The 10,671-nt window shown below is 35.5% G+C and overlaps 1 protein-coding gene across 1 annotated transcript; it reads right to left on the reverse strand.

Moving 5' to 3' along the window:
• Positions 1-738: 738 nt before the first annotated feature.
• LOC136808150 (dynein axonemal heavy chain 6-like) lies at positions 739-5,925 on the reverse strand. Its single transcript, XM_067064692.1, has 4 exons — positions 5,495-5,925; positions 4,746-4,926; positions 4,008-4,187; positions 739-768 (listed from the first exon to the last, which is right to left on the reverse strand). Exons 1-4 carry the CDS (start codon positions 5,878-5,880, stop codon positions 739-741), a joined length of 777 nt encoding a protein of 258 aa, XP_066920793.1. The 5' UTR covers positions 5,881-5,925.
• Between the last annotated feature and the right edge of the window lie 4,746 nt (positions 5,926-10,671).

Here is a 10,671-nt window from a genome sequence, read left to right on the forward strand (position 1 = left end):
CTGTGGAGACTACTGGAAATCGACACTTTTTTATAGAGCCGTATACCCTTCATATACTCTGGAGGCGCGTAAATTTAATTTATAATCAGACAATTGAATATTATTTGTATTTTAACTATTGTTCAGAATGATTGTTAATTCTTAGGACAAGATGTTCTAACTGGAATCATTCTGCTTTTATTCAATCTGGAGTACAGAACTGCAATCGTTCAAACAAAGCTCTTGCTCCCCTAATTACCCACCCCCAAGTTCCTTTAAGTAAATTGAAATCGAGAATGACAGGCTGTGTTTTTCGAAATTAGTCCTGTGATTGTTTCGTTATTTAATGTGGTTTTTACTAATTTTTCGGATAAAGAAGCAACAAAAAACTAAAGGGGTGGAAGATTTCGAAATATACTTATCGAGACTATTTACTTCTCTTGCGAATGATTTAAAATTTTGCTTGCAACTTGCGAATTTAGTGACCTGCCTCAATCGCTTCACAACTTTTATACATATTCAGTGAGTGGAAGGAGAAATGTTTGTTTGTCGTTGTTTTTGAAATCTTGGCTTGACCGACCCTCAATGATATGGGATCTTTGGTTGTTTGTTGTTTATGAATACGCATCGATGACGATGGTCAGAGATATAGAACATTGATATGTGACTGTATTATAAAGGATTTTATTGTTGGTAATGGTAATTAATGGTAATGACTTGTAAAATGTCGAAATACAACGACAAAACATGACATTATGTTCAAGGATGCATTTTCACTGTTTTAAATTCCTGTGTACAAAAAAAGTCACATATTTTTTACTTTTTATGTGAAGAGTTTGCTCCTGTTTGTCAACAACTCAGAGTATAAGGGTAAAAGACTGCCAAGTACTTGCCTCCAGCAAACTTAAGATAAGAGTTTCCCAACTTTGAAAAAAATCACAGCCAGTAAAATTTAGAGGTTATACGTAGTAGAATCGTTGAAGAATACTTTCTATATCTCAGTTTTTTTTATTCGGTTTTTCTTTATTTTTATCTCAGGATTTTACAGCGTTTAGAACTTTGTTAAATTTTTCATAATTTACGATGCAATGATACAATACAATATTCCTAATTAATATGGTTATTGAATTTTGAAACTACATAAGTGGGACATAAGTCAACTTATTTCTATTAAATTCTAGTCTTGAAATCCTATGTATTTCACATCCCTGTCTCAATAAACCGAGTGATGTTTAAAGTTTGTTTAACTTTTTTTGATTCTCTGGGCTCTTTGCAAGGAAGACCTTTTGAAGAGGCTAGAGAGGTATTTTCCCTCCCGGAGCAAAATTGTTGCCAAGTTTTCCAGCGGGTCTATGACACAGGGGTGTTTGTGTTAGGAAAAAAGTTTTCGAATGTTATTTTTATTAGAAAGATTTCAAAGTTCGATTTTGAACGCAAGGAGTTGTTCGAAACCGGAAGTAAAACGAGTCTAAAACAAAAACTAAGAAATGAAAATACTCAGGGCGGACAAATGATTATTGAACTTTTCACAACGATTCATGAAAGAATTCATATATTTTTCCTCAAACCCGTAGATGTAAACGTCGTAAGTTTGTACACCTGAAGTGTTTGAGTGTATCCTTAAAGAGGCTCGGTCTTCCTGAACCTGAGCAGTTGTCGGGGTTTCGCGGGGTTTACATTTACGAATTGTTTATGAATCTATTTTAACTTGCAATGTCTAGTGTGGGACCCTATAAATATTTTGCTTGCAACTTGCGAATCGAGTGACTTGCCTGGATCGCTTCGCAATTCTTATACATATACACTAGTTACACAAACGCCGGATTGAAAGTAAATTCTATCACTAGATTAAAAAATGCAGTCCTTAAAAACAAAGGAACCACTAGATACAATCCGTCGTCATGATTGCGGCGTGTTCTAGGCGCGTTCTGGATGGAAAATAATTGGCATCACTTTTTCTTGCCTGGGAAAGGTTAGAGATTATACTCTAGCCCTTCGGGCTTTAAACTCAATTGTTATACCTAACCGAAGGTTGAACTTGTATCAAATGACCAAATTAAATAAAAATTATCAAAATAACCAGTTTAAGAGAAATGGAACGTTGCTTTTATATTAAAAAGAAATTTCCCCAAACAAAAGTCTTGTTAGAATGCGGCTTTAGGTTAAACCTCTTGGGAAAAATGACTGTAGTACTCAAAAAATGCATAGTGTCCTCCTGGGTTGGTTCCTCCTACTAAGAATTCAAAATCTTCCCGATTCCCCCTCTTTTTTATCCCCCATCATATTTAAAAAAAATTTCGGTCCCCTTTTTTTTGTTTTCCCCAGTTATTTGACGATTTTGCGGTTCCCCCATATGGTTAACACAAAAATGCCTTAAATCAAGTTTTAAGTTTTGGTATAAAGTTTTATTGATAAATTGGTTTGGTTCAAGTAGGATAATTTTATTGGTTAAACAGGTCTTCTACGAGATTACCTTGAGATCAGTGAAGTTCCCCCAATCAAAATTTCCAAAATTTATGGTCCCCCCATCAAATTTCAAATTTTAAAATTTTCCCCAATACCTTAAAAAATGAGGCAAAACGAATTCATTCCTCTTTGTTTATCACGGGAATTAACTACATATGGTTTAAAGAACGAAAAATTACGCATGCGTGTTACAATGCAGGAATCGTTAGAGGAACAGACTGTAAGGTTCATAATAAGAACAGGAGCTAAACCAGGTCAAAAATTTTCTTGAAACTTGACGGTTTAACTGGCGCAATAAATTAAAATAGTTACTAGTTAATAGTTACGAAGACAATAGACCGTACAGGAGTGTGAAAATGACTGTCAAAAAATCTAACAGTCAAAGGTAATTAATGTGATGCACTCAGAGATACAATCATTCGATTCAAGAAAAAAACTTGAACTGGACCTCTTTGTGTTTTCAAAAAGAAACAAAAAGGCCCACAGTTATTTCACCCATACACCCTTTCTGTAAAGCCCGAAGGCTAGATGTCGTGCTTTAAGCTCTTCCAAGCAAAAAAAAGTGAATTTCGCAAATATTATTGGTGCTATTGTTTTGAAAGCCCGCGAAGCTTCTTATTGATCAAGCGATGAAATTATATTTATAATGTCACCCTACCTTTAACCTCGGCACATTTTTCAGCCAAAGCACTACATCTAGCCCTTGGGGCTTTATAAATCTATGATTACACCCCCGTTTCACAGATCCGGTCAGACCACAACCCCACTGGCCGATTTCTCTGCAAGTAGAACTATCTTTGTCCGATCATATTCTTTTAAGGGCTCTGACCATAGTGAATTTTTCATAATTGCCGTGTTTAAAATGTGTTTTCTGACTGATGTAACCAACAAAAATATGGCATGTTATACATTTTCTGTAAGACAAACTATTCCTGAATCTGAAAATTCAAAAGTTGCATTGAAAAAATTTGACGAAGAAGAAAATGAAGACTTTTGCGAGGAAGAGTATTTCAACTTTGAAGAGCTTAGTTTAGGCGAAGAAAAAACATTTTGAAAATTTTTTTGCAGTAGATGGTGTATCTTTTACCGAACAATAAAGATTTTTGCGGAAAATTTTTGTAAATGCTTCTTTGTCTCGAAATCTTCAAAATAGTGGTTTTTCATCAATTTTTCATCTGGATTTTGCTTAAAAAAACAGTCATAACTTTTGACACATCGTTTTAGAAAAATTTTCCGCAAAATTTAAAATAGTTCAATTCTTTGCAGACAGTGTAAAGAAATTTTGAAACAAAAAAGTTAATTACCCATCAAAACTAAGCACTTTTTGTAAAAGAGAGTGATGCAACATATTATTAACATCTTTTTTAAGTTCATAACGTCATTTTTACAATTAGATTCTTAATTACTCTTAAGGGATTCGATTAAAAAGCAATTTATAAGGGCAATTCTTTGTTAAAAGTGTTAAGGAACCTGAAATATAACTTTTATGTTCAAATACCAAAATCAATTTTTGGACTATGGTCAGAGCCCTTAACCCAACATGTACATAAAATTCGCTTTACCTGTGTGAAATATTTGAGTGAATATTGATACATAGGATCCATTTCAGCTAGTGAGGCCACTACAAAATACATGACCGAACCACGTGTGGCCACTGAACGGTATTTCTCACGAGCTGTCGTGATTTCTTCTCCCGTTTTTTCAGCTTCAATCAAACGGTTGGTGATGATACCCGACGTCACCTATAGTGTTGATAAAAGTTTAAAATTGAAATAAGTGTGATATCGTTTGCTTACTCATCAGTTTTAATTCACAAAGCTTTTTCACATTGGATTGACACGTTTGCGGAGCAAGATTGGTCAGAAAGAGGAAAAGAAAAACATTTTCTCGCTTATATCAGCAGGCAGACACTGCCCTTATATGAAACATGTGTCTGATATGAAACAGGAACACTTTTGTAAAAATAAAACTTTTAAAGCGTGTTCTAATTCATCTACAGTGTGTCCCGAATTAGACTGTACAACCTCAAAACGCCCACGGGCGATCTTATCGTTTGTCAGCTGCAAGGTTAGAGAAATCCTGTGTTTCGCTACACAAAACAAAAACACATAAACGATTACTTAAATAAAACAGTAGATAGAGCTATTCTGTCTTTCTCAAGCAACAGTAGTTGATGCAAAATCTTTGCCTTCCTTACATAATAGACCACAGTTCGAACTCCGCTCTACCTTTAGCCGGAGACAGAGTAGATCTATGTAGTGTTAATGCCTTTTAAAGAAGAGAAAGGGAGAAAAATTTACCTTGGATTCATTGAGTGTGTTGATCAGAACTTCGTCATCTAGAATATTGCCTTCTAAGTTAAAGAGAAGTTTCAAAATACGATCTTCGATAGCTTTCAATTGGTTCTTATCACTGTTGATTCGAACGATCAATTTGTTTCGTTGTTCTTCGAGGTCAGGTCTTTCCAATCGAACGACATCACTATAAGATGGTAAGAAATACGTTTTCGTTATCAAAAGCATTAGTATTCTAGTGGTATATAAAATTAAGTAAATAAGTAAGTAAGTTTGAAGTCGAGGGCGACCCGAAGACTTCCTTTTCTCTAGCTGTCTACCCGAAGGTAGGGGAGGGCGCCACTCCTTTCCACTTACCCTTGATCCGTCTCTTTAGTTGCTCAGCGTCAAGCAGAGAGGCATCAAGTACCATTTTGGGAATATTTGGTATGACCCAGCTGGGGATCGAACCCACAACCTTGCGCACCGTAGCTGGAAGTTCTACCTTCATGCTACGGTCGCTATAATATATGAAATCAACTATAGTCGAATCTCTCTAATTCGAATCTTTCTATATGTAACCCCACTGGAAGATCGCGTAAAATACTCCCCGTCAGCCCAATCTTTCTTAAACGCTTAAACCCACAAAGCATTTAGGACAACTTTTTAAGTAAAGGCGAGGGTATCAAATCACTTCAATATTTAACGTTTTAATGACTGATTGATTCGGCTAAATGACTCATTTTTGGCTTTGGAAATAAATGAAATAGACTTACCCTAAAAGCTGGTCTTCCAAACCCGATTTGGTGACAGTGAAATTAATAATAGTGACTTTGATGCAAACTTCTGGTAAATAATGAGGATTTGCCATCTTCGTGGTCATGTAGAATCGGAAATTCTTATCATAGTCGACATCCGAATCACCAAGACGAATCAAGAGCTGACCTCCCGACATGAAAGTTTGTTTCAACAGAATCGGTTCTAAAGACGGATCTAATGTTTCCCCGATTCCGATTTCTTCACAAAGGACAGGCATTCCGATTCGGATACAGTTGTCGAGCGTTCGTAAGAAATTCCCGTCCGTTAATTTGATGACTTTTAATCCGTGTTGTGCTTCTTTGGTTCTGATCCAACAGTTCGCTTGATCTTGTGGATCGATCATAAGCGGCCATCGGCGGCCGCGCGTCACAAGAATAGCATTCTCAATGGATAACTAAAGGATAAGGGAAGTTTGATATACCTTATTGGAACTAATTTTCGCAGGAACTATTATTCACGGTCGAAAAAGAAGTTGGAAAAATTGCATTTCGCGGGTTTTAATTTTCGCAGTTTTACCCTTTTTTGGACAATTTTTTTTTCATTTTCCTTGTGATTTTTCAAGTTTGTCGATAAAATTGGAAAAAATTGTACTTAGCGGGTTCAAATTTTCGCAGCTTTTCCGCGAAAAACGCTAAAATTAATTCCCACGAAAATTAGTTCTATTCCAATAAGGTTATAACTCTTCAAAATTAAAAAAATGGTTTAACTATAGTAACAAACACTGGGCGAAATCATAGATTTCCTAACTTGTAAATATAGTGTAAACTCGAACTTTACACTATATTTCAAACGGATTTGGAAAGTCCAATTTTCAATTTGGGAAATATGTTGGAAATTTTATGTTTCAACATTTTTCGACGAACTTGAAATATGATATTTACTATATTTTCAAAATTTGTAAATTTGAACTTTACATTTAATGAAAATGTATCGAAATATGAGATTTCAACATATTTCGAAAGAGCTCGAAATATGGTGTTTACTATATTTTCAAAATTTGTACATACGAACTTTACATTTAATGAAAAATGTCTCGAAATATGATATTTCGACATTTTTCGAACAACTTGAAATACTATGTTTACTATATTTCAAAGTCTGTAAAATACGAACTTTACAGCCTTTACATTGAATGAAAATGTCTCGAAATATGATATTTCAACATTTTTCGAACAACTTGAAGTACGTAGGCTACGTCATATCTTCCTTCGTTTCGAGCGTAAAACTTCTACTCTTCGGGCTATGAGCACTGCTCTTGTTTTGAATATTGAAATTCTCCAGATAAATCGCATGCGCACTGAGGTTTTAATGAAACAATAGAGAGTTTCGAAACCTAAGCCAATCAGCTGTGTTTTAAACATTCTTTTATTTAAAATCTCTATTGATAAACATCTTTTGTGAATGTTGTCTATTATGTTTAAACCTATTAATAAGCAATTCCCGGTGGGGGTCACTAGTGACCGCCTATAGCAGTGCCTATAGACCAAGAGTAAGGCCTAAAAGCCTGGATCTGTCTATTGTGTAGACTAGAAGTACGACGTTTAGTATGGGATTGGATATTTATGTGAATCGAATCAGCAACATATATTGGACTTTTTTACCAAGTTTGAGAGTATATTTCGATGGGATTGTCAAGATATTGCTGGATATACATTAGAGAGTCAAATTTGATGTAATGAGCTAGAATGATGCAAAGTTGGAAATCTCAATTTTTGTGTCTTATCTTTGTTTCCTTTTATGAATCGATCTACCACTTATTATTTTCAGTTATCAATATTGAGAAAAAGCAAATCTAAAATGAAAGATAAAAATATTTGGATGACTCAGGCAACCTTTCGAAAGTGGTTGAAGCTAAAAACCCAACATGGGTACGAGAGAAGGACAAACAATCACTTTGCCCTCTACCTGTTGAACGTATACGTATACCAAACCAACCAACTTAAAGATTTGAGAGACATTTGCTTGACATGAAGAAAACGCTACATCCCCATAACTTTGGACATTAAATGATTGGCAAAATGGTATTAACATTCTATTCTATTGAGATGTGAAACTGGTCAAAGTTTTAAGAATTGTTGAGAAGAATGGGCAGTACAAGAAATATTTGCTTTGGAATACAAACTCTTATATGGACAATACCTCTGGAACAAGTTAATGCTTGGAACCGGTTCTTACATTCATGAGGTCAGAGCAGAGGTTCTGTGGATTTTATAAACTTTTGAAACTTGTACGTGATTGTTTTGGTTGTTTTCCTGACGAGATACTGTGAACTTGTATTTGATAAACATTGCATTTTGGCTTGGAGTATGTTTTTTGATGTTTTAACGACGACACCATTTCTTGTTTGGATTGTTGTAGTGTTATCTTTTAGTGCTCCAATATGTAGATAGGTTATTTCAATTTTATTTTTTTATCAATTAATTTCCAGACGATCTCAATCGAAAGGAATCGACGATCGAACCAGTCAAACCAAATCGAACGCAATCGACCGATTGAAATTCGATTGTCGAACGCAATCGAATCTCAATCGAATATTACCGCAATTTACAGATTCGATTGATATTCGATGGGTTCGATTGATGTTCGATTGCGTTCGATTGCGTTCGATCGTAGATTCTTTGACCCCCGGATTGTTCATTGCATAATTTCTACGGGAAATCGAAAGTAATTTCATTCGGCTTGTGATATTTGAGAGCTTGGATGTTTGCAAGCTGCAAGAATAAAGGGGGGGGGGGTTTCAGGGGGTACCCGATAGACCTTTTCGCCTTTCCATCCGCCATATTGAATTGTATGCAAAAATTATGGTGGCCGAATTGCCGTGGTGAAATTCCCTTAGAAAGTATGCAAAACATATGCAAAAAGAAAGTATGAATTAAAAACTTACATGCATAAGTTCTCTTGAAAACTAAAAACAATTATATTCACTCATCTCTTAGAACAAGCACTTCAAAAGACCATAACATTAGACAGAAACTCAAACTGAAAAATCACCCGCGAAGGTAAAAAACAATCCTTATTCGGCTGACGGCAAATTATTCTCCTGGGAATAGAGCCGCCAAATGATCAAATCAAAACATTGAGAAAGTGTGACGTCATAATTACTGCTTTCAGTTTGCGTGTTTTGAAAGTTTGATGTGTGTACTCCGTCTTGGTGGAATTCTTTAATGGCATGAGAACAGAATATGCAATGTCTTTAAGAACAAATTTCTAAAAGGCTTTTGTTGTTCTGTAAATATTTCTTTTTGGATTAAGAAATTCCATCTTTTATTGTTCTAATGATTATAATATTTCTTTATAAGATGCTTTGTTGTCTTTTTAATCTTTGTGTAAACTTGCATATGTTTTGCATACTTTCCAACTAAATCCAACCACGGCATTTTCGTTCCTCTATTTTTGCATACAATTCAAGATGGCGGACGGAAAGGCGAAAAGGTCTATTCCGTAATTCCGCCAATTTTTTCTCCAATTTCCGTCAAACCGTCTTAAATTGAACCAAAATTCCTTTGAAATTCAATATTTTTGTCGAAAATTCCGCAAATTTTGAATATATTTTACCAATTCCGAAATTCCGCAAATTTTTTTGCTAAATTCCGCCGTTTTTCCTCACTAAAATTGTCTTTTTTTTCGTCTCCGTCAGAGAACACAATTTCCGTAATTCCGTCTAAATTTTCGCCAAATTCCGCCACACCGTCCGAAAAAAGGGCCGATTCCGCTCCTCCGAAAACCATGAAACCCCCCCCCAATAAAGCCAGACGATCTCAATCGAATGGAATCGACGATCAAACCAGTCGAACAACAATCGAACCAATCGAATATTACCCAGAATTTTGACGTTCGATTGCGTTTGACAATCGAATTTCAATCGGTCGATTGCGTTCGATTTGGTTCGACTGGTTCGATCGTCGATTCCGTTCGATTGAGATCGTCTGGTAATTTGTGTTTATGTGATAGGTTGTCCAAGAAAGCATTTTTTTTTTGGTCAAAAAGTGTCAAAACCTGTCAAAGACATCTATAGACAGTTACATCAATATGCCGAAAACATTTTGTTCAACCACCTTCACTTCAAGATAGGCCACCATAGAATTAACTTTCTTTTATAGGATGAATAAAAATATCTCAAATAGGCTCTGCGATGGAGTGCAAGGCTGAAAGCCACATGAATATGGTTCATCCTATAAAAGGAAGTTCATTCTATGGTGGCCTATCTTGAAGTGCAGGTGGTTGAACAAAATGTTTTTGGCATATTGATGTAACTGATAGACATTTTATACCGTGAGATCAGGTAACTTGCATCAGTGGAGGCAAACATGCATAGCCCTTAAATGAATGACCTGTCTGGTCAAGACAAGAAATTTTAATGACCAGCCAAGTCTTTCATTTGAGGGCTATGCATATATGTTAGCCTCCACTGATGCAAGTTACCCGATCTCACGTTAAGTATTTTCTTTTCTTAACATTATATAATTTTAAAGAGAAGACAAGAGCCTTTAGGGAGTGGTCAGAAAGTATCTACTAGGGGGGAGTGGAGGATATTTTGAAAAATCCCAAAATACTTTCGCACCCCCTCCCCTTATTTATTTGTATGACAGTTTTTTATGTCAAAATTAGGTAAGGGAGATAGTTTAGCCCTGTAAAGTTGAGTATAGTCCTTTAGGAGATCTACCATTTTGATTGACGTTTACACCACGGGATTTTTTCCGTCGATTTCCATGGTTACGACGGAATTTCTCTGAAGTAAACAAAAGAAAAAAACCCTGTGGTGTAAACGTCAATCAAAATGGTAGATCTCCTATAGGAAAAGTCCAGGGTTAAAATAAGAATCAACGAGTTATTTTCTCTGAGTTTCCCAAAGTTTTGGGAGAAAATTACGGCTTATTTTCCCTGATACATAATCTCCCTACATTACAGAGGCATTACTCAATTACTCAAAATATCCTGAGGGGCCACCATGGTTGGCCCCGAAGGGAGAAAATTTTGAAGATCAGGTACTCGAGACCCTAAAATACAAGCTATTCTGTTGTTAAAAGGAGTCTGAAAAATAAAATTCTCTGAGTTTGAAATTTCCCTATAAACCTATATTTTCAGGTTTTCCAGGGTCTGTCAAAGTTCTGTGTATATAATTTATAAGATATTA

The sequence above is a fragment of the Clytia hemisphaerica genome, unplaced genomic scaffold (assembly GCF_902728285.1).
Source record: "Clytia hemisphaerica strain Z4C2 unplaced genomic scaffold, Clytia hemisphaerica genome assembly, whole genome shotgun sequence".
Taxonomy (NCBI): Eukaryota; Metazoa; Cnidaria; class Hydrozoa; order Leptothecata; family Clytiidae; genus Clytia; species Clytia hemisphaerica.